This window comes from Eriocheir sinensis, chromosome 53 (genome assembly GCF_024679095.1).
Source record: "Eriocheir sinensis breed Jianghai 21 chromosome 53, ASM2467909v1, whole genome shotgun sequence".
NCBI classification, from domain to species: Eukaryota; Metazoa; Arthropoda; class Malacostraca; order Decapoda; family Varunidae; genus Eriocheir; species Eriocheir sinensis.
In genome coordinates, this window is record NC_066561.1 from 5639390 (window position 1) to 5663859 (window position 24470).

Sequence of the window (24470 nt, forward strand, 5' to 3'; positions counted from 1 at the left end):
TTTTCCTCTCCTCCTCCTCCTCTTCCCCTTCCTTTCGAGCACCCGGGTCCTGGAAGTCAAGCGAGAGTCCTACCGGGTACCCAAACAATAGCACCCAAGCGAGCGTCTGAAGGCCAATAAATTTTAATAATGGATTTTTATTATACGTTGTCCGGTATTGGATTCGCCTTTTTAACGATTTGGATTGATTTAAGAAGGTTGTGCTTGGGTTTGAGTTTTCTTTTTGTTTATTCATCTTTTTGTTGCCGAGTGTAAGGGAATATTCTCTCTCTCTCTCTGTTTTACTTTTTTATCTTCCTTTACTTTACTTTCTTCTCTCTCTCTCTCTGTTTTACTTTTTTATCTTAATTTCCTTTACTTTCGTCTTCTTCTTCTCTCTCTCTCTCTCTTGTTTTTCTTTACCTTCCTATCTTTTATTTTCCTTATATTCCTTTCTTTTTTTCTTTCCTTCCTTCTAATTCCACTCACTCTCTCTTTCCTTTTTCTTTACCTTCATTTTCCTTCCATTCCTTTCTTTATTTCTTTCCTTCCTTCTAATCCCACTCACTCTCTCTTTCCTTTTTCTTTACCTTCATTTTCCTTCCATTCCTTTCTTTTTTTCTTTCCTTCCTTCTAATTCCACTCACTCTTCTTTTCCTTTACCTTCATTTTCCTTCCATTCCTTTCTCTCTCTCTCTCTCTCTCTCTCTCTCTCTCTAGGTCATTGAAATCACACTCCCGAAATATCACTTTCTATGGTTATAATTCTACATAAAATTACTACACAAGACATGCTGGTGGTGGTGGTGGTAGTATCATCATCATCATCATCAATATCACCCTTATCATCGGGACAACTAAAACACGCAACACTTAATGATATATAGTAACAACAAACAAACAAACGAACGAACATGGTAATAGTATATGCGTGGCCTGCGGTTTGTGATAGACGTAAATGAACACCCAGTACAAGTTTAAATTAAGAAAGGGGGGGGAAGGGCATTTCTGGGGAGGGGGGGGAGGAAGGGGTAGGGTAGGGAGGAGGGGAGGAGGAAAAGGGGGTTATGAATGGGGTGAGGGAAGGGGTGAAGGGGTGTAGGGAGGGGTTAGGAGAGGGGGAGGTAAGGTTGTAGAAAGGAGGGGGAGGAGGTGGTAGGGGGGGTACGAAAGGTGTGGGGGGTGAGGTGGTGAGGGCAGGGGAGGGGTGAGGGAATGGGAGAGGGGGGGGTAGGAGCATGAGTAGGGGTGGGGGATGGGGTGAAAGAGGGAAGAAGCAGGAATAGGGGGGAGGGGTGGGGGGTGAGGTGAAAGAAGGAAGGAGCAGGAATAGGGGGGAGGGGTGGGAGGATGGGGTGGGGTGGTAACACAGGATTGAGTTGCTCTTTTTTCCTCAACACACAAAAAAAGGACCGTAACACAAATCTCGTAACACATAACATTCACCACAGAGCATACACAGATGAGCGGGTTTTTCTCTATTTTTTCCTTTCATCGACAAACACATTACAACCCGCCTATGCAGTTCTGTCATGTTAAAAGATTCGAGGGGACGTATTCCGCTATTCCAGCATTCGTATACATCACAGCGCGACAAAAAATCAGGTCACACACGCTACCAAAAGTTACAGTACGGTTCATATACCTAACGCAAGTTCTACTCAACGTAACACACAGACAGACCTCGGGTAGGCTTTCGACAGGCTTCCTTACGACCTTATTGTCAAATGCTTATGCCGGTCAATTTGGCAAGTAAATAAAAAGGTAAAATAAAACAAACATATCTCGGGACGTCTGAGTATGCCTACGATGGGCAGATCAAAATTTCCTATTCCATCACATTATCTTTTGACCCACCACTACGGAAGCCATCAATGCCACCCTCATTTTCATCCTTAACTCAAAGAGGCCAACTTTAAGATTGCACGTAAGTCACCATCGCAAAAATACAGGTTTAAATAAATGGCAAAACCCGTTCACTTGTCACCTAAATGAACCTTAACCCAGTAGCTGCGGGGATCATGTTTCTTAATGGTCCCTCTAAGCGAGAAAAATGAGAAAAAATCATCACTGACGCAAACCATTTCATAATACATATCAACGCATTTGTGATCAGTTTATGCATCATCTATTTTTGGGGGTTTATATCAAGGCAAAATTTTGGCCTGTCGCTGGTACACGGTAAAGTCACAAATTTGGCCCGTCACTGCTACTGGGTTAATCTTTAGTATATTCACAGTACTTCCAAGGTAGTTAATGAGTGCTTTAAATTTCTGTACCCTATGAAGTATACAACAATCCCTGCACCTCGATTATATTCTCCCTGACCCATTAAGTCCATAACTACCTTCACCTGTTTTCTGTGTCTATTGATTTTCTGTACCTTATGCAATATAAAAAAATCCCTGCAATTCTTTAATAGTTTTCCTGACCCATCAAGGCCACAAATACCTCCTCCTTACCTCTGTACCTCTCAATTTATGTACCCTATGTAAAATAAAACAATCCTGCACTTCTATTAAAAAAATGTTTAAGAATACGACCCACTGTCTCACCCGGGCCAGAGGAGCCACACTTGTCTGACATAACATAATAAGAGGTCGTTGGAACATAGCGTACTTCCACTATATCATCCAAGAATCAAGCCTGAATGAAAAATACACAGATATACACTTAATGATTGTCAAGATAGGAAACAATTGTATAATAATAAGGAACAGGTTGTTATATATATATTATAATGATTCAAGATTTTCAGACTACATAACATAAAAGATTTTCACAATATATAACATAAAACACACACTTAGGAGTATAGCATTATTTAGAAGGATGACAGTACATATGCAAAATTAATGGAGCAAAATGTGTCACTAAGAACGTCATCAATACATCAGAACAAAAGCACGGGTATAAATAATTAGGTAATGTTTCGCAGCTACCAGTCTGAGTTATCCCTGCAGCAACAACATGAACCGTGGAATGATGCAAAGGTTTGTTGTTCTTTGAGGTTTTGTTTATCTGTGAGGTGTGTCCAGCTGTGTCAAGTGTGAAGAAAGCCTTAGGCTACTCAGGAAAAGGTTATGGCACTGTAGCCTGCAAATGACTATCCAGTCCTTTGTGGCGGAGCAAACCAAAGCCAAGAGGTGAATATGTAATGACTCTTCTCACTCATGTCAGTCTGAAGTGTCATTCATAAAGTGAACAGCCATCTGCAGACATCCCTCACACTGTGTGTGTGTGTGTGCATGTGTGTATCCCTCACACTGTGTGTGTGTGTGTGTGTGTGTGTGTGTGTATCCCTCACACTGTGTGTGTGTGTGTGTAGCTGATTCAAAGTACAGGTGTGCATTATACAAGGTATATAATGGAATTTTTTTACAGTAAGCCGGGGCTACTATATCAACAAAATCATTATCTTTCAATTATAAAACATCTTAAACTTAACAGACCACAAGTGCCCACCTCAGAGTAGCACTGACAAGTCCTACAGAACTCTAATATGTTTTTAGATTTACCCAAATAACCATTTACAGGCTTTATAAGCTGTATATACTCTTTGTAAACTGGTATATATTTCACTGTGTGTCATCAAGACACTCCAATAAATGAGTGATGAGACATTTTCATCTGTCAACAACTGTGTGTAGCAGGAATAGTGGTACATTTACTGCCTCTGCCTGACTGCTCCTCAGGGACCAGCTGAGCAGCCCATGACCAACAAGCCTGTCAGGCAGCCATGGGGGCTGCTCCTTCCTGACTGCTGGCCCGCTGGCCTGCACAACAGACAAGCTGACACCCACACTGACCACATGCTGAGTCACATGCTGACCCACACACCAAACAGCTACACACCTACCAACACACTCACTACACTCAGGTATATGTATAGGTGACTCCAATTATGTTTAGTATCATAAAATTGAACTTCCAGGATTCACATTAAATGTGTTTCAGAGAAAGGTGGTCCAGCGCTGCGCTGTTCCCGACACGGACGTTTGAAGAAGACAACGCGCAGAGGAGCCACACAAAGGTTCCTCACCTCATGAATATCAACCCTTTCATCCTTCCTGCCTTCCTCACTCCCACACAACTCTTCCTCACTTCCTACCAAAAGCCACACACAGACAACAGGCCGGCCAGCAACACCCACAGCAGAGCAGCAACTTGCACCTCTGATTTCCAGGCCTTTGTATTGTGTCCAGTAAACTGGACTGACTGCATTACATATCCCTTGAATGACTCAGTTATGGGTGTGTTGAGGAGAAGCATTCAATTTTCAGATACTAAAAAGACCACAACGTTCTTTTTCATCATTCACTCAACACTGGAGCACGAGCGACCCGTGTTACTGTGTATAACCTGTTCTTGTCCCCACAAGGTGCAAGCAAGATACTTTGAGCATCAAATTTACACCAGAGAAAAAAGAAACAGCAAAATATAAGTTCTATAATAGTTATTAAGCCACTTTACTGGGATTTCATCCACTATATATTACTTTAAGACCTGCCTCCATTATCACAATGAAGAATAACAGAACTAAAGCTGCCTTACACTTCTTGAAGCAGACAGACTCTATGATTATCAGGGTTGATGAATGAATGACTTGCAGACGGCAGCCACTGCTTAGTTTTGGGCTTTATTATCACAAACGAATGAATCAATAAATTCACACTTCTGGCATCAGGTTTTCAATGTGTCTAATTATAATGACTCATTCGGTAACTTTGCTATTCGAGCTGCGGACTAATTCAGTGTCTAATGCTTAATTTTTCTACAATATTGCACAAAAAACAATCTTGAGCTATTGCAGTTACCTAATCATGTAAGGCTCCTTTATGGACACCCGTCATGTTACTGGACAGGAGGAAAATAGTGTAATCTTGCAAATATGTATAATTAAGAGGAAAATAATGTAATCTTGCAAATATGTATAATTAGAGGAAAATAGTGAATTCTTGCAAATATGTATAATTAGAGGAAAACTGTGTAATCTTGCAAATATGTATAATTAAAGGAAAATAGTGTAATCTTGCAAATATGTATAATTAAGAGGAAAATAGTGTAATCTTGCAAATATGTTTAATTAAGAGGAAAATAATGTAATCTTGCAAATATGTATAATTAAGAGGAAAATAGTGTAATCTTGCAAATATGTATAATTAGAGGAAAACTGTGTAATCTTGCAAATATGTATAATCAGAGGAAAACTGTGTAATCTTGCAAATATGTATAATTAGAGGAAAATAATGTAATCTTGCAAATATGTATAATTAAGAGGAAAATAATGTAATCTTGCAAATATGTATAATTAAGAGGAAAATAATGTAATCTTGCAAATATGTATAATTAGAGGAAAATAGTGTAATCTTGCAAATATGTATAATTAAGAGGAAAATAATGTAAACTTGCAAATATGTATAATTAGAGGAAAATAATGTAATCTTGCAAATATGTATAATTAAGAGGAAAATAGTGTAATCTTGCAAATATGTATAATTAAGAGGAAAATAATGTAATCTTGCAAATATGTATAATTAAGAGGAAAATAATGTAATCTTGCAAATAAGTATAATTAGAGGAAAATAGTGTAATCTTGCAAATATGTATAATTAGAGGAAAATAATGTAATCTTGCAAATATGTATAATTAAGAGGAAAATAATGTAATCTTGCAAATATGTATAATTAGAGGAAAATAATGTAATCTTGCAAATATGTATAATTAAGAGGAAAATAGTGTAATCTTGCAAATATGTATAATAAGAGGAAAACTGTGTAATCTTGCAAATATGTATAATTTTTGTGTATCAACGAGAACAAGGCTCAATACTTTACTTACGGCAGATATTGCAATACTAACATCCTCCAAGACACCTTCCTCAACAATGCTAGAGAACAGGTGTGTGAGTGCCTCGGGAGTTCCTATTCTAGATTAATTATCCCTATTAATAGACCACTGAAAGACTTGTTGTAAGCTCTTAACAATGATGACATGACACACAAGTTCGCCCATAGACAAGACCTCTCTCGTCCCTTGCCAGTTTCACTTCTTCACCTCACAGTTTTTAGGAGACATGCCCCTCTCTCGGTCATCTCATCAATATCACCTCTTCCCTTCATCCCCTTCTATGCTCACCCCTCACCATCATCTTCTCTTCATTCCCTTCCATTTTCACCAATCACCAGCGTCATCTTCCCTTCATTCCATTCCTCCTTCATCCCCTTCCATTTTCACCGATCGCCCACATCATCTTCATCTCTCATTCCCTTCCTCTTTCATCACCATCATCACCTCCTTCTTTTATCACCTTCCACCTTCACCTCTTCCTCTCATCATCTTCCTTTTTCACCTCTCAACACCTTCACCTCCTCCTCCCATCATCTTCCTATTTCACTTCTCCTTTCAATCACCTTCACCTCCTCCCATCACCTTCCTATTTCACCTCCACTTCCTATCATCTTCCATCTTCACCTCTTCCTCTCGTCCCCTTCTAGTCTCTAACACACCGTCTGCATTAACATAATCCACAAGTAAGTCCTGGTAACCTCGCCATCATCCATACCTCTTGAATACCTAACTACATTCTATACATACATATGCTTATTTTATCTCTAAGCATCAGGAAAATCATCATACTCATTCTCTTGCTTCACTAGTTATATAATAGATTTTTTAATGTCTCTGAATCCCGTAACCTCGTAAATGCCTAACTATGTCTTATATATACTACATAAATTTTTTTCATCTTACTGAGCGTTACAGAAAAAAATACCATACCACTGTTCTCTTGGTATGCTAAGTATGTAATAGACTCTAAGAATTCCATAACTTAATCTCTTGAATATTCCGAACTACATCCAATCCGTACTTTCTATCTCATCGCAGAAACATGAACATCAAAATACTGATCTCTTGCTCCAATAAGTATGTAATAAACTATGTAATGTCTCTAAGAATTCCATAACCTAACCTCTTGAATATTCCGAACAACATCCAATACGTACTTTCTATCTCATCGCAGAAGAACGACCATCAAAATACTGTCCGCTCATTCCACTAATAATGTAATAGCCTATGAAATGTCTCTAAGAATTCCATAACCTAACCTCTTGAATATTCCGAACTACATCCAATCCGTACTTTTCATCTCATCGCAGAAGAACGAACATCAAAATACTGTCCGCTCACTCCACTAATAATGTAATAGCCTATGAAATGTCTCTAAGAATTCCATAACCTAACCTCTTGAATATTCCGAACAACATCCAATACGTACTTTCTATCTCATCGCAGAAGAACGACCATCAAAATACTGTCCGCTCACTCCACTAATAATGTAATAGCCTATGAAATGTCTCTAAGAATTCCATAACCTAACCTCTTGAATATTCCGAACAACATCCAATACGTACTTTCTATCTCATCGCAGAAGAACGAACATCAAAATACTGTCCGCTCGCTCCACTAATAATGTAATAAGACTTCATGCTACCATCCTCATGCTAAACTAATCAATATATATTTTTTCCTCCGTCTACGCCTTCCATCAACCTTTACAGTAGTTTACGTATACTATCATCGGCTAAAATGATATGGCAGGGTGCAGGACTAGAGTTTTTTATGGTCATTTTGCTCATAGACAGACGCCTCTCGGTCCACACTCTCGCCCCGTGTCCGCAGCTACGCACTCCCTCCTCTCATTAAGACACGGCAAGGAAAGGTACGCACAATTTTGGGATCCTTTTCACCCCTTAAGCAGTGTGTTACATAGCCACTGTAGTAAAATAGCTTCTTTTTGTAATATATATGTATCCCCTTTGTACTTTCCCACCTAGAAATAGTTTATATATATATACATGTAAAGTAGTATGCGTTTTGTATCGATATATATATATATATAAAACACGTGAGGTCCTGATTTAGATGCTCTACTTGTTTGAGGTAATATGAATGAATTGTTAAATATTATAGCATGCCACTACAGCCACACACACACACATACACACACACACACTTAAACACTAAAAGACCAATTACATTTAGTGTGTGATGCAATGGATGCTCGACAGACCTTTCATCCATCCATCGCAATCCTACCAGACCGGACAGAGCCAAGACGAGGGAGGCTATCATATACGCTCCTCCTGGGAATCCTGTACAGACCAAGGCTTCAATTGTACTGTGTTGTGATGATTACGAAGGCAAGGGTTGAGGGCGGGATGGCTCAGGACAACACACTGCCGGAGGTGCTTCATCCTGACACTTATTTTGGGTACATGCCGTGGCGTAGAAGCAGTGGCCTTGTTTAGCTCATCATCCATACTAACATATATAATTGAGGGTATGAAGCAGGGTTATCAAATTATCGTATTCAGCCACTCAGTATGTCGTATTTTCCGGTTTCTGAGTCACAGCTATAGCAAACAAACGGCAATAAGTAACGCTTTTAACGAGAACTTTGGAATTTCATTATCTGTGTGGGTAAGAAAATTTTGGGCCCTGGAAATGATAAATGCGATGTTTTGAGTACGATATTTTGGCAACCCTGGTATGAGGTCATGGCGCCACATACACATATACAAACCCTCACACCAACACTCACTCACTCAAACGCGTCCACTCACAAACACACATCAGTATCAACGTTGCCAGATTCTCGTTCTCCACGTTTTTGTTTTCTGATTTCCAACCCCCAAACTGCCTCCTCCACCCCTTTAACTGTTTTTATATATAGTTATCGTTAAAATGGTTAATTATTGGTGTTTTTTGACAATAGAGACGAGAAGATGGCGCCACTATAAACACTTGCCTGTGCCATAATGGGCTGGGGACGACTACCATCCAGGCCCCTCAAGCAAGCTAACCGGCGTAATTGGCGTAGACGTAAAAAATAAATAAATAAATAAAAATAAAAAAAGTTATGGGGCAGAATCCGGGAACATCTCCGAGTACAATAATCTGGCAATGTTGATTTCAGTATTAGGATCCCGCAGTTTGCTTTTTTAATTGCCTCTAAAGTTTCTGAGACTTCAACTGATTTTCTTTTCCGTAACTGCAGTGAACTTCCTTTCTTAGTGATAGCTTTAAATTTACATTCTTCCACATATGAAGTAGTAACATACCCTGCAACATACACACAAACACACACGCTTGTCACTAGTGTCCGCCTGCTCCTCCGGTCACAGTAAATTTCTCTAATAAGTATAACCACAAGACACTTTTTCATCTATAATCACATACCATTAATTTCTTTCATTCCTTAAATAGCATGGCATCATCGGCATGCAACATAAACACTAACAAATATGCTCTCACATAACATTCTACTCCCCACCGAAGCGCTATTGCAACAGTAACCTTTTAACAAATAAAAATAATTCGCTCCTTACATGTCTATTCCCTGTCTTGGTTAAACGAGCTGCTCTTTACGGTGTGGTGCGTCAGGTCACGCAGAACACCAACGACTGGCTCGCTCGGACCAGCAAACTGCTTGACTCTCCCACGGCTTCAAAACCTTATCCACACTTTAACACTTTCTAAAGATTCAGTGTAGAACAAATCTCTTTTCCAAATGTCACTGATCCACAAATAAACCACTCAATCACATTCTACACATAAATCACATAAATACACAACAAAGATCTATTAACTAATAATTATATATAGCTACATATAAGACACCAACTAATGAGGAGGTGAGCCTTGTCAGCGGGACGTGAAAATGCTACTCAAACACCAGAAATAGTCAGACCTGAGACAAATGTTAGTGTGTTATTTCTACAGGACACTTTTTTTATCAACATGGACAAGGAGTTTTGTCTAATACAATTTCTGAGCAAATACTTATGAGTAAGAAACTGCCAAGAGGATGGAATCATGCAAGAGTCCGGCAATGGTGAGCGCAGCGCTTCACGGAAAAGGAAGGTTGTGTCGCCTCCAGGACTGTTACTTATGTGTGCAGTCTCCCTTAAACTTCTCTTTTGGGGAGTTTGAGAAACTACAAAAAAGGTCTGTGTGGTATATATATATAAGTGTGGCTTATTTTCTTCCTCTTTCTGTGAATGTACCAAATAATATTGCATCTCTTCTACTAATAATCAATTGGTGCTCTTCTTTATCTTTTTTATAGATTGAGCCAAAATTAGAAAAACCTCCACTGTGTATGTAAGCATCATAGAGTAAACAAACCCAGTGTGACTGATTAATGTGACACTCATGCCGGGGTGGTGGGCAGCACTGGCTGGCTCAAGGGGAGGATCTGGACATGACACAAGTAGGGCATTTCCGAGTGGTGCCTGTGCTGTGATGAAGCCACAGTGGGCACAACACCTAGCCTGACACTGATAGTTATGCAGCAATAAAGCAGACAATAGACTGTCAAGAACACAGTCTAAAAATTACTATTAGCAACACAAAAACACTGCTTTATTCTTTTCTGGGCCATTGAACTGTGTCTCTGTGAAACAGAACAAGGTGGTGTGTGGGCAACACATTACAAAAGAAAGTTTGCAATTCGCATTAACTAAAAAAGCACCATCAATGACTAGACTGGGCTGTACAGCATCAATCAGACAGTGCTTGAGGAAAGGGTGTGTACATGGTTATGTGCTGAACTTTTCAGTGGTGTGTGTGTAAAGTGGCCCCAGTGTTCCTGCTCCCCGTCCAGCCAATGCTGCCGCGTGGCCGCGTGGCTGACCCTGGCAGTGCTGCGTCAGCTGAGGATTAAAGCTTTCCAAAACAGGGATCCAAGCTCTCTATAAAACTTTGAACTGTTAAGATTTGTCTTTTATAAAGCTCAACCAAGTGAAAATTCAGAGTCAGTCTAACAAAACTAGTTAGTTATTTAATGAAAATCCTGCCACTTATGACCTTGTCTGCCCACTCACTCCCACATATATGGAGCAGGAACAATGTCCAGCTCTAAAAGCCTAAACACAGATATATAATATAGATAACTCAAAATATGTCAAATGTACAAATTCATAAATATTCTCATGTATTTTTCAGTCTTAGTCAACAAAAAAGCAATCTGTGAGATGGGGTCCTCCATCCCTGCCACTTATGCTATGAGGTCAGCAGGTAGTCAGGCTACCAAGAAACAGCAGCAGCAGCACAAGAAACATAACTCAGTGTACACCAACTAACATCCTAAGATCAAAAGGAAGTCTTCATAACTAATGATATGAAGAGGAGGAACAAAAATATAAAATCCACACTTGTATGTGGCGAGAGACGCGTTCTTCCATTAACCCGGTAGCAGCGGGGATCATGTTTCTTAATGGTCCCTCCAAGCGAGAAAAATGAGAAAAAATCACCCCTCACACAAACCATTTCATAATATATATCAAAGGCAAAGCATTTCTGATCAGATTATGCATCATCTATTTTTGGGGGTTTATATCATTGCACAAATTTGGCCTGTCGCTGCTGCACGGTAAAGCCACAAATTTGGCCCGTCGCTGCTACCGGGTTAAGTGTACCAACTGTACCACGGGCATTATTATAGCGGTCACTGCACAGGGTGAGAAGTTACTGCTCTTAAACTTTATACTTCGTGAATCAATTTAATTACTCAGATTATTTCTTCATATATTTCAGAATGGATTTTTGGCAGCCCTAGTTCTGGCTGGGTTGGGTTTAGTATTATTCCCTGCAAACCTTCCTGGCACACAAGCCTTAGAGGTCACCCACACAAGAGGACTACTGAGACTGTCTGGGCGCCTCAACTGTATATAAAGGCACCCATCCCAGCCTGTCAGTGGATGAAGGAAAGTGGATCCATGACAACAAAACAACTCCTAAGGGTATTCATGAGGAGCTGGAAGTCACAAGCTATGTATAGATTCTACATATATATAAATAATATTGATAGATATTTGTATGTATATATACATTCTCTTTTATGGGAACTATAGGGTATCATATATAAATGTTTCTGAGGGGTAGTACACAGAGTAGACAGTGATTTAGTGGATGGCATTTCAAGAACGAGAAAAGGAGGCGATCTTGAAGAAAAGGAGTGAAAATTTGTACTCCATTACTGAAAGTTCTCGACGCACACATCTCATGGCGCTAAGACAGTCACTGGTGCATCGCTATCAAATGACACCAGAAAAATTACTCCTGACTGCCCTTCCTCCTCCTCCTCCTCTCTCCTGTAGTGCAAATGGCCAAGTGTGAATCTGAGAAGCCTTCCTAACTCTGGCCAAGACACTTTTTACATCATAGCAGCAACAGAATGAGGAACAGGGCAAGAAAGACTGCTCCCTCCTCCTCACTGCCCTTCCTCCTCCTCCTCCTCTCTCCTGTACTGCAAATGGCCAAGTGTGAATCTGTGAAGGCTTCCTAACTCTGGCCAAGACACCTTTTACACCACAGCAGATACAGAACGAGGAACAGGGCAAGAAAGACTGTTCCCCTCCTCCTTCCTCTCTACTCTCCCCTCACTCCTGTACTGCAAATGACCAAGTGTGAATTTGTGAAGACTTCCTAACCCTGGCCAAGACACTTTTTACATCATAGCAGATACAGGATGAGGAACAAGGCAAGACAGACTGCTCCCCTCCTCCTCACTGCCCTTCCTCCTCCTCCTCCTCTCTCCTGTAGTGCAATAGCCAAGTGTGAATCTGTGAAGCCTTCCTAACCCTGGTCAACACACTCTTCACACCACAGCAGCGACAGGATGAGGAATAACAAATGAGGAACAATGCAAGAATCAAGATCACACACACACATCACCGGGACCTTGCTGGAAGAACACGTGTAATCCTTCCACAACATCACCGGATAAACAGCGACAATGGACAAGGTTAGAAATGGAGACAAACAAAAGAAACAGAAACACCTCTTTTCAGGCCTTTCGTTCACTTTTCTTTTGCCGAAGCAGCGTTGGGCAGGCTTTTTTGTTGTCGTTTTTTGCCCTTGAGCTGTCTCCCTCGCTATATAAAAAAGGAAAGAAATGGAAATAGACTAAACAAACACCGCCATGATCTTACTGAATACCATGGAAGAGGAGGAGGAGACAGATGAGGAGGGAGGAGACTAGCACACCTGAGCCTCAAGGGAGTGGCCATGGGAGGTGGGAGAAGTCCACCGGGCCGCCCAGCCCTGCGTCAGCCTCCAGCAGACTCATGATCACCGCCATCGCCGCCTCATCTGAGTCGCTCGTCCCGTCGGTCTCCATGTCCCGGCCGCTGACCACATCCATCAGGTCACCCTCGTTGGAGACTGGAAACGGAGATAAATAAATTAAATGAAATAAAATAAAACAAATAAAGTAGGAGACAAGGAAAGATGGCATTCAGGACTGGTTACTCTTGAGATGGAAGACAGAAATATGGGCCAAGAAAAGGAAGGAGAGGAGGGGAGGGTCAGTTGAGGCAAAATTTGCGGAATGACAAAGAAGTACAAAGATGAAGTTTGAGATCATTAACAGTGAGGGTGTGAATGAGAGCTTGAAGATGAAGAATAAAAAAATATGGACCAGGAAAAGGAAGGAGAGGAGGGGAGGGTCAGTTGAGGGAAAATTTGTGGAATGACAAAGAAACACAAAGATGGAGTTTGAGATAATTAACAGTGAGGGTGTGATTGAGTGCTTGAAGGCGAAGAATAAAGAAATATGGACCAGGAAAAGGAAGGAGACGAGGGAAGGGTCAGCTGAGGCAAAATTTGAAGAATGACAGAGAAACACAAAGATGGAGTTTGAGATAATTAACAGTGAGGGTGTGAATGAGAGCTTGAAGATAAAGAATAAAGAAATATGGACCAAGAAAAGGAGAAAGAGGAGTGAAAATACCAGTTTGGATATAATCTGAAGAGGATTGACAAAGATATCTTACCCGGTTGTCTGTGGTTGTTGTTGTGGTTGAAGTTGGCGTTGCGGTCAGTGGCGGCGATGGTTGAGTTGTGGTGGTGGTGGTTGTTGTTGTTGGCGGTGGTGGTGGTGGTGGTGGCGCTGAGCTGCGGGCCCCGGCTGGTGTCGCTGCCGGAGCACGTGCTGGTGTTGCTGCTCAGGAGGGAGTTGTTCTTCATGTTGCTCTGCGTAGGGGGGAACAAACACCTCGGTAATTTTTATTTTATTTTATTTTATTTTATTTTATTTTTTTCAGTAAGGGAAGAAGCTCAAGGACAAAATATAAATGAAAACAAAAAAGCCCACAAGGATCAGTTTTTACCCGGTAGCAGCAACGGGCCAATTTTGTGGCTTTACCGTGTACCAGCGACGGGCCAAATTTTTGCCATGATATAAACCCCCAAAAATAGATGATGCATAAACTGATCACAAATGCATTGATATATATCATGAAATGGTTTGTGTGAGTGATGATTTTTTCTCATAATTCTCGCTTAGAGGGAAGGGCCTTTAAGAAACATGATCCCCACAGCTACCGGGTTAACAATCACTATCATAACTACTTAACTCTTTCCATAGACTAAAAATAATAAAAAGGATGACAAAGACTAGCTGAAAACCTCCCACATAACACCAGCAGCATACTACCTCACACTCACCCTATGCGCAGTCATGTCGGAGCGCAGGAGTGCCGCAAAGGAGCGATCCGAGGCCCCAGAGCCCAGGATCCCCTCGAAGGGCGACACGGGGCTGTTGGAGGAGGAGTCGTTCCGTCGCTGGCTGTCCAGGACCTCATCTGCTATCTGGCGGCCGATCTTCCCAGCCTGCATGCCGCCCCCAATGAGACGACTGTTGCTGTTGGAGGATCCGGCTCCCCCTGGCGTGCCTTGAAGGGGGTTAATGTGATGATAACAGGAATATGCACTTGAGAAAAGACTCCTAAATTGTACTTCCTATCGACCACAATTTGTACATAGTGTCTGTGCAAAGAATGGATGCTTACCCGGCGAACTGAGGAACTCGTTGAAGCTGTTGAAGGACTGCGACACCGCCTCGTTTGCCATTGTGCTCTCCACCAGACCCGCCTCAGACCTGCCGACACACAAACACACACACACACATGAATATAGGTTAAATAAATTCTTCCCATTAAATAAACTCTTAAATACAAGATGTCATGATAAGCGAGTATCTTATAATATCGCCCATAAACCCAACATCCTCAGCACTCACGTGACGACGCTGTTCTTGGAGATGATGTACTCGATGTCCTTGGTCCAGGGGTTCTTGAAGGTCCACCACACGCTCTGCAGACGCACGAACGAACCCTCCTTGGTGCGGAACCTGTACACCTGTGGAGGGGCGAGGAAACGGTGGCTTATGCTTTTTTGTGTGTTGTGGGGAGGCAAACCAGTGCAACAATAACAAAAAATAAAGAAAGAAAGAAAGGAAATATATAATAGTAATGATAATAAATACATCTGAAGAGGGGAGATGAAATGCTTACTGTTTTTTATTATTTTATTTATTTATATTTTTTTCATGTGTGTGTGTGTGTGTGTGTGTGTGTGTGTTACGAGGAAGCCAACCAGTGCAAAATAAATAAATAAATAATGATAAAAATAATAACAATAACAATAATAATCACGTTACTCATTTCTCCTAAGCAAAAACTCTTCAATAAACTCATTAGTACTTAACCCACCAAAAAATAAATAGTAAATAAAAATAAATAAAGAAATGAATAAAGACCTTCAAAAACCAATTTCCTGAAGGTTCATTATTCCACACCAAAGTTTCTGATATGCCATGCTCTATTACTTCCATGTGTGTGTGTGTGTGTGTATGTGTGTGTGTGTGTGTCAGGGGGACGAGAGCTCTACCTGTGTGTTGCAGCTCTCGGAGGACTGCAGGGTGGAGCGGTGGGTCTCGGCAAGCAGAGGAATGTCATCCTGGTGGAAGTATTCATACATGCTGGACCCCAAGAGCTCCTGCGGCAGCCACCCCAGCAGCAGTGAGGCTCTGAGGGGTGATGGTGAGGGCAGAGGGTGAGGAAAATATCTCGGCAACTTTCTGACAAATTCTACCTGAGGAAAATATCTTGGAAACTTTGACAAATTCTACCTGAGGAAAATATCTCGGCAACTTTCTGACAAATTCTACCTGCGGAAAATATCTTGGTAACTCCCTGACAAATTCTACCTGAGGAAAATATCTCGGCAACTTTCTGACAAATTCTACCTGAGGAAAATATCCCTCTCTGAACCTTGAAACAACCGGACTCACCTTTGGTCAATGAAGACAAACTTGCCATCGCTGGTGTGTTTGGAGATGAAATCGATGGACTGCGGCGGGACAGTGCGGCCAAATCGTGCAGCCTCCTGTGCCCCTGAAGCTAGTAGGGGCTGGTGGACGCGACCCACTGCCACCTGAAGGATGCCACACCACTAGGTCATGATGCTGATCCTTTAAGCACTCCAGCACTAATTATATCAGACTAATCCACCAATTACATTCGCGTAACATATGTTAATTTAATGATCTTTGAGCCCTTGACTGCAGATTTCCTGCAATAAGACATCATCAAGCTACAGAAATGGAACAAAAAGTGGGTGCTACAATTCCATGAAGAAAAAAGTAGTCCTGTACCTTGGGAGGGGATATCCAGCATAGCAATACCACATGGGAAACACTCCACTATCCACCACAGAGGCAGAGAAAGGTTTTGCCACTGAATGACTGAGTGACAACTGACTAACTGACTGACTAACTAAATGACTGATGAACTGACTGGCTGACTGATTGACTGACTGACTGACTCATTAAGTGACTGATTGAATAACTAACTGACTCCTCTCTCACTTGCCCAATCAGTCACTCATTCACTCACTCACTCATTCGCTCCCTCCCTCCCTAGCTCCCACACTCACCAGACAGGACAGGTTACAGGACTCCGAGTCACTGCCCGAGTCCTCTTCCAGCGGGTCCTTGGTGGGCGCCCAGGACTTGAGGTAGCCGGTGAAGTGGATGACGCTGTACTTCTTGTCTGGAAACACCAAATCATTTGTAACGTGAAGTGATGTAATTAACCTCGGCAAGTGTAGAATTTATCATGGACACAGAATTTTATCTTTACGAGTTTGTTGGTGAAAGGAGAGGAATAGAGTGAGGTGAGATGGATAGGGAAGTTAACAAGGTATATCATTAATCAGAGCAAGTGTAGAATTTATAATGGACACGTAATTTTAGCTTCAATAGTGTTGCTAAAAAAAGAGGAAGGGGAGTGAAGGTGAATAAATTAGGAGTGTGATAAAACAAGACTCTTTGTTCCGTCCTGGTTCTTTGAGGAGTGGCTTCTCAAATGAAAAAATTGTGAATCACGAGGAAGTAAAGTTTATTGGAAATGTGATACTATAAAAGGGTATGAGGAAGAAAAAAAGTTCATGGGGGGAACTGTTCGGCACACCATGTACAGATGAAGATTTTTTTTTAACTCGTTTCAAATGCAGTGTCCTCTCATATCAAGGAGGCTGAGCACTGGCAGGGGTTCAGACAGGGGGAGGATCAAGCCTAAAAAGTTCTCAGGTTTCTGTCCAATCATTAGAATGTTTTACCAAGAGTGAATCACAGAAAACATTATCGTAGAGGAAGTAGCGGGTTGAGCCTAACCTTACTGACTGCAAACCACCAAAAGTGCCGGGGAAAGGAAGGAGACGCAGGTTAGAAATCCACAGGCAGCCACTCACCACTCAAAACCAGACCATAAATCAATACTATCACCACTAAGACTGCATCAAAAATGTTGTTACCAGGTACTAACAATGAGTCAGCAAGCTCAGAAACAAAATAAAAAGTAGTACTATTGAGCACCATTGTTGCAAAAGAGTGTCAGAGTAGTGGGTTAGAGATCCTTCTGCCTCTCTCCCATGGCCATCCCCTTAGGGAAGGCTCCTATGAAGGACATGGCATCAGAGACATGGATATAGAATTTTTTAAAGAACTGGCATAGTATCTGGAACACATGCGGATATACAGGCAAATTTACCCTGTTATATCCATGAATTTTCTTCGATTTCTCAACACACAAAAAACTGCATTCAAAACACACACACACACACACACACATGCACGAATGCACGCACATACACACACAAAAAAGTACAGCAACATGTCACTCTGAAAACAAGGCAAAAACACACACTGAAGGAAGGCTGCGAGACAAGGCTTCCTCACCATGACTCAACACACTTCCCGACCACCCTCCCTCTGTCACACCTGAACTCTGTGACTTGGACTTCTTCTTGGGGCAGCCGGTGGATGAGTCGGCCTCCTCCTTCAGCACCGGCGCAGACTTGCACCTCATACGGCAGAAGAACGCGCGCCTCGACCCGGGACACAGCTTGGTGAGGCCCTGGGGCACATCGGCCTTCACCGGCAGGAGCGCTGGGGTAGATCACAAGGGTTAGGATGTTTACTTGCCTGTCTATGTTTCTATAATGGTTAATTTTACTTGATTCCTTATTGTTGATTTGTTTTGCTACCTATTTATTTATTTTATTATTAATTTTTTTTTACGTGTTTGCCTATAGTACCGGTAGGCTTTCTTCGGGGGTCTGGTTGTCGGCCCAAGCCCATCATGGTGCAGGCAATTTTTATAATGGCGCCAATTACTTAACCCCTTGACTGCAGATTTCCTACAAGAAGACATCACCAAGCTACAGGAATGGAACAAAAAGTGGCTGCTATAATGCAATTAAGAAAAATGTAAAGTCATGCACCTTGGGAGGGGATATCCAGCATACCAATACCACATGGGAAACACTCCACTATCCACCACAGAGGCAGAGAAAGACCTGGGAGTATGTGTTACCAGGCTACCAGTGACAGCGAAATCCGTGCCAATCGCAGCGGACGGGTTAAGGGAAAACACATACTGCTCCAATGCTTTTATGCTTTTTTCATATCAAAGGATGCGGCTCAAGGGCAACAAAAAGTGTACAAAAAAAGACCAGACAAAAAAAAGGCCTGACCAAAAAAAAAAAAAATAAAAAATAAAAAAAAACAAAAAAAAAACAGTTAGATTTGCTGGTTAGATTTTACTTGATTCCTTTTGGTTATGTGTGTAGCACTTATTTATACACTTACTTAAGGGAGAATGCACACTACTTATTCCTTAGGGTACTTAAACACTTATTAAAGGTAAGGAGAGCATCAGGACATCTCTCCTCCCGAAATTGACCTCTCTTTCGGCCACTCCTCATAACTCTTTTTAATAGTAGTGATTTGTGTGGGTGGGTGGGGGGGTGGGGGGGGGGGGGGTTTCATCATTTTTTTTTCTTGTCTTTGAGCTGTTTCCTTTACTCTAAAAAATAATAATAATGATAAAGAAAAAGGAAAATTTAGGCACTCACTGGTATGAAAATGAAAGCCTGAGTAACACTACCGAGAGCAACGGAAATAGTAACCCCAAAACAGTTAACACACTATTCCTTATGATTAGTTTTTCCTGCGACATAACCTCTACGGGACTTGATGTAACTTACTCTTAGCATCAACGAGCCTCTCCCTGCGGCTGATGTCCGAGCAGGAGAGTTGTTCCTTCACCTTGGTTAGGTCCTTGGGGTGCAGGATGTCAAACCAGCTCGTCCCCAACAGCTCACCCTGGAGGAAAAATTAAAGGGTCATCTTATACGACATTTCGTTGCCCAAGAACACATATTTGACAAGGCTTTCGTAGGAGTTTGGGGCATTTCCAGGAGTAGTTTTATGACCCTGGTGGTAGTTTGACCCTTCTTCTGCACCATGAAACTGAAGAAACACATATTTGACAAGGCTTTCGTAAGAGTTTGGGGCATTTCCAGGAGTATTTTATGACCCTGGTGGTAGTTTGACCATTCTTCTGTACCATGAACCTGAAGAAACACATATCTGACAAGGCTTTTGTAGGAGTTTGGGGCATTTCCAGGAGTAGTTTTATGACCCTGGTGGTAGTTTGACCCTTCTTCTGTACCATGAAACTGAAGAAACACTCATTAGAACCAAATTAATCTCCTCTTTGACCTTTAGAAATAGTTGATGTGAGAAGTAAAAGTGTCTCACAATACTGACCAAAGTGTTTTCAGTACGTAATCTCATACCTGCATATATTCATTAGAGGCGTGGGGATTTAGCTTATTTTTTTTACAGTAAAGGAAACAGCTGAAGATCAATAAACACCAAAAACAAAAAAAGCCCACTAATTTCTACTCCTGCACAAGAACACAGGAGTGGCCACAACAGAGGTCAGTTTCGGACTTGCTAAAACATCAAGCCATGAAGAGCCAGGGCAAGGCAGTTCAAACCCCAGTGACATCAAGTGAAGTTAGGAAGGGATGTTGATCTTAGGCCTACCTCACCCCTCCCAGCACCCCTTCCATATAATCACCCACCCTGAACCCCAAGGCACAACTCCAAAACAGTGGCCCTAAATGAACACTGCAAAACCCAGATAAAGAAGAAGCCTGTAACTTTCATGTGTTATCCTCAGCACATTGTATATATGCTATGTCTTTGTGATGAAGAGGTGGAGATTGTGTGGGATTATGACCTTATGGCAGCTTACCTGAGTGTAGTGGAGTGTTTGGTAGACAGACTCTGACACATACAAGATCCTGCCCCGGTCACAGCCCACCACAAAGAGGAAGCCATCAGCTGCCTGTGGACACCAACAGTTCAGATATTAATGAATCAATCACCACTATACGCGTGATGAAATTATGATACATACACAACGCTGATGATGGACTGACTTAGTATGCAACAACAGAAAATTAAAGATGAATGAAAGTTATCATATACTACATCGCAATAGAATCTTTTTACATCACTTAAACAAGTAAAGCAATAAAATACAGTTAGGTAAGAATGGATCTATCTATATACGGTACCAGGTCGGGATACACAGAAATAGGGGTAGCCTGCGCCTTGTCTAATATTAGGATGCTTATACAGAGGAGGGGTTTCCCAGACCCCTCGCTCCTTGGCTGACTGTACCTTTACAAACTGGGCAGTGGGTTTGCTACATCCTACAACATGACAGTGATTAGAAAAAGATAAAAGCAACGTACATACAAATTACTTACAAGCTGTCCAACCAAATCCCTCATACATACACTTCCATGATCCAACTCATCCTGCACACACAACTGCAGAATTCAACTCCCCCCTATACACACATACCGGTATCTGATCCAACTCCCTTCACACACGCACACACACCTGCAGGATCAGATTCTTGAGCTCGTCGTCAGAGAGGAAGGCGGGCTTGTAGTGTCCCTCGGTGTAGGAGTTGAGGGAGCCGCGGAGCATCTTCATGTGCTGCACCGCCATCCGCAGCACCGTCAGCTTGTCCAGCTTCCGCGAGGTGCACACGGGGATGATACTGCTCAGCTCCATGATGTAGGTGTTCATCTTGTCCCGCCGACGCTTCTCGATCTCGCTGTGGTTCTGCCTTTTGCTCCACTCCCCGGAGGTGCGTGGGATCTTGATCGACTCCCCGTCATCTTCATTGTTGTCTCTGTGGAGGTTAATAGTTGTTGTAGTAGTAGTAGTAGTAGTAGTGATATCAATGAGGGCATCAAGGGAACTAAACTGTCCCCTCAATAAGTAGATACGGTATGCATGAGGAAAATAAAAAAACAGTAGAAGTAAAGTAAACAGAAGAAAGAAAAAAAATAGTGGTGGGTGGCAAAAACAACACCATATGAATTAACAGGTGGGTGTAGATAATTATTGGTGGTGTTTATAATTCAGAGCTGTTTGTTTGGGGGTAGATTTTGTTCTTGGATTAAAGATATAAATAGTTTGTGGGTTGTTATATTTGCATACCTCCTTACCAATACAGCAATACATATCACCATATAAATAAAACCAATTTCTAATGACTGGATTAATCGTTGCCATAAAGTTCCTATGATGCGGGAATGTTACGTTAATGATAAATCCAAGCATTAGAAACTGACCTCCTAAGAACCGAAGAACTAATGAACATGAGAACGCTACTTAACACACTCACAGGAATGATCCGCGTCTCTTCTTTGAGCCACTGTCAGAGGAGAAGGAGGCGATGGAGCTGCACTCGGACCGGTACTTGGGGTAGTCGAAGTTCCCAAGGCCAAACATTCTGCCGGCTACCACCTCCTGTCGGGGGAGGGAGGGGAGGCGGTGAGCGGATGAGGCAGAAAGGAAGAAAGGAGAGGGCAATGAATGGCTAAGGAGGGAAGGAGGGAAGGGAGGGCAGTGAGTGGTTGAGGAGGGAAGGAGGGGAGGGAGGGCAGTGAGTGGTTGAGGAGGGAAGGAGGGGAAGGGAGGATGGTGAGTGGTTGAGGAGGGGAAGGAGGGGAGGGAAGGCAGTGAGTGGTTGAGGAGGGAAGGAGGGGAAGGGAGGATGGTGAGTGGTTGAGGAGGGAAGGAGGGGAAGAGAGGATGGTGAGTGGTTGAGGAGGGAAGGAATGTGCACAAGTTAGGCAATATGAGGTATACGAAATAGGGATAGAAAGGGGCAGCTGACATCTGTAGGTACGCCAGTCTGTCGGTGGTTTTATATAACTGAGTATGAGATAATTAAGTAAAAAAGACTGGGTTGTATACCTTGCACAGATCACTTTATATTGATGGGTGTATTAATCATTGTGTAGACTACTAGGTGTATGCTGTGATTAATAGAGTATTGAGGTTAGAATTTAATCAAACTTGTAAAGAATGGGACCAAGGGATACGTGTAGGGCAGATTTGAAACGAAGTAAGGAATCCAGCACACCACCTCATCAGGTAACGAATTTCACAGGCATTTAAAAGAAACGTTTTCTGGCTCCAAGGGAACTGTATGGTTGAAATATTTTGTACCTAACCTAACCTACAGAGAGGAGCTTCACCCCCCTCTTAACTCTGGATTATCTTAATAACTTAACCATCTATGGGGGAACACTCCCCTCTTTAGATTTCCAGAGATGAATATACATACCACTATAGAGTCAATATTGAAGGAAAAAATATAGGTAATACGTGTGGTACATCTCGTAAATAACATCCATCAATCACGAACATAACACAATAACACCCACACACAGCCAAACGGGGCGACCTTGAGAGCCTTATTCACCTTGGGGTCCACGGAGGGGCGGTCATATGAGGCAGGACGGCAGGTGAATTATGTCCCTACAGGAGGCGCACACCCAGGCCAGCACATGACAGGACCAGGCGGCGGGAGGCTAAAAAGAAGGAGCACGACGATTCCTCTCTCAACTGCGGCGAGGCTCAAGGCGGACTGATCTACCACTCCAAGGGGGCACTCAAGTAAAGTACGGGAGTGTATTTTGCTTTTTCCGGCTTTGCTTTTTGAGTTTACTGGCTTTAATGGATGTTTTTAGTTGTAGAAGGTTGATATTTTCTGGGTTCTGTTCCTTGTGAGTTTTCCAAGATCTCAGAGTGAAGGAATATCTCTCACTTCAAGGGGGCACTGAAGTAAAGTACAGGAGTGTTTTTTTGCTTTTTCCGGCTTTGCTTTTTGAGTTTACTGTCTTTAATGGGTGTTTTTGGTTGTAGAAGGTTGATATTTTCTGGGTTCTGTCCCTCGTGAATTATCCCAAGGTCTCAGAGTGGAGGAATATCTCTTACTTCAAGGGGGCACTCAAGTAAAGTACGGGAGTGTATTTTGCTTTTTACGGCGTTGCTTTTTGTGTTTATTCTCTTTAATGGGTGTTTTTGGTTGTAGAAGGTTGATATTTTCTGGGTTCTGTCCCTCGTGAATTATCCCAAGGTCTCAGAATGGAGGAATATCTCTCACTCCAAGGGGGCACTCAAGCAAATCGGAGCAGTGTAATTTGTCCTTTCCGGCATTGCTTTTTGTATTTAATGAGGATATTGTGTCTATTTAATTGTAATGGGTTCATATTTTGTGGGTTTTATTTCTCGTGAGTCTTCCTGTGTCATTTAATAAGGACCAAAACAAAGATTTCAAGGGGTAACTCAAGCAATATGGAGGCCTCTCTTTCCCGCGTGTAATGTCTTTCCTTGTATTTCATGAGGATATTGGGGCTTCATAATAGGAAGGAATTGATGCTTTATGGGTTATGTTCCTCGCAAGTCCTCCAGTCACGAGAAAGTTGTTGTTTTCCTTAATGTTTTTATATCCGCCACTTTCTAGGGATTTTCAGATGACAGTCTTTTCCATAATTTGGCCTTTCCCGCATAGCTGTTTTGGTTTAATGGTGTTTCAGGGTGTTTTTTAATAGGGAGGACTGTTAATTTGTGGGTGTTGTTCCCTATAAATCCTTCAGTCATGATAAAGTTGCTATTTACGTTTATAAAGTGTCCTACATCCGCCAGCTAGAAGGGTTATATAACATGCATGGGTCTTGTTCGACTCCATTATACGGTTATGTAAATTTACGCCCTATAATGATATGTATTAGAGAAATGGATTGTATATTGTCATTGTATAAAGGAGTTGCTCGGTTTGATAGTTAGATTATTTACAGAGTTTGAAAGACTTCCCTCACGTCACTGTAATGGTAATTTTGTAACTGAAGGCATTTGTCAGCCATGTGTTAACACCTTATGCATTATTTTTGAGTTGATAGATTATACATAGTCTCTA

The 24470-nt window shown here is 41.9% G+C and overlaps 1 protein-coding gene across 10 annotated transcripts; it reads right to left on the minus strand.

Annotated features, from left to right (window-relative positions):
* Positions 1–723: 723 nt before the first annotated feature.
* Positions 724–23231, minus strand: LOC126983246 (protein cycle-like). 10 transcript variants are annotated; one of them, XR_007735721.1, is made up of 15 exons: positions 22974–23231; positions 21888–22012; positions 21092–21389; positions 20436–20528; positions 19378–19495; positions 18110–18277; positions 16765–16880; positions 16121–16263; positions 15718–15856; positions 15068–15186; positions 14838–14926; positions 14494–14720; positions 13821–14019; positions 12641–13209; positions 724–12346 (listed from the first exon to the last, which is right to left on the minus strand). XR_007735721.1 is itself a non-coding variant. In XM_050835880.1 (14 exons), the coding sequence occupies exons 2-14, from the start codon at positions 21992–21994 to the stop codon at positions 13040–13042; spliced, it is 1986 nt and encodes a 661-aa protein (XP_050691837.1). In that variant the 5' UTR covers positions 21995–22012; positions 22974–23231; the 3' UTR covers positions 724–13039. The 10 variants fall into 10 exon arrangements, 1 of the variants encoding a protein (XP_050691837.1); XR_007735720.1 differs by having other exon boundaries at positions 12491–13209; XR_007735729.1 differs by having other exon boundaries at positions 724–6816; positions 7361–13209.
* Between the last annotated feature and the right edge of the window lie 1239 nt (positions 23232–24470).

Bases quoted from the DNA above. Each gene is read 5' to 3' on its own strand.
- LOC126983246 (XM_050835880.1), bottom strand. From the start codon at position 21,994: ATGTTTGGCCTTGGGAACTTCGACTACCCCAAGTACCGGTCCGAGTGC. The intron at 20,529-21,091 runs GTGTGTGTGCGT...TGGTGTCCACAG, and splicing joins TCAAGAATCTGATCCTGCAG to GCAGCTGATGGCTTCCTCTT. The intron at 14,927-15,067 runs GTGAGTGCTGAG...GTGTGTCGGCAG, and splicing joins TCCAAGAACAGCGTCGTCAC to GTCTGAGGCGGGTCTGGTGG.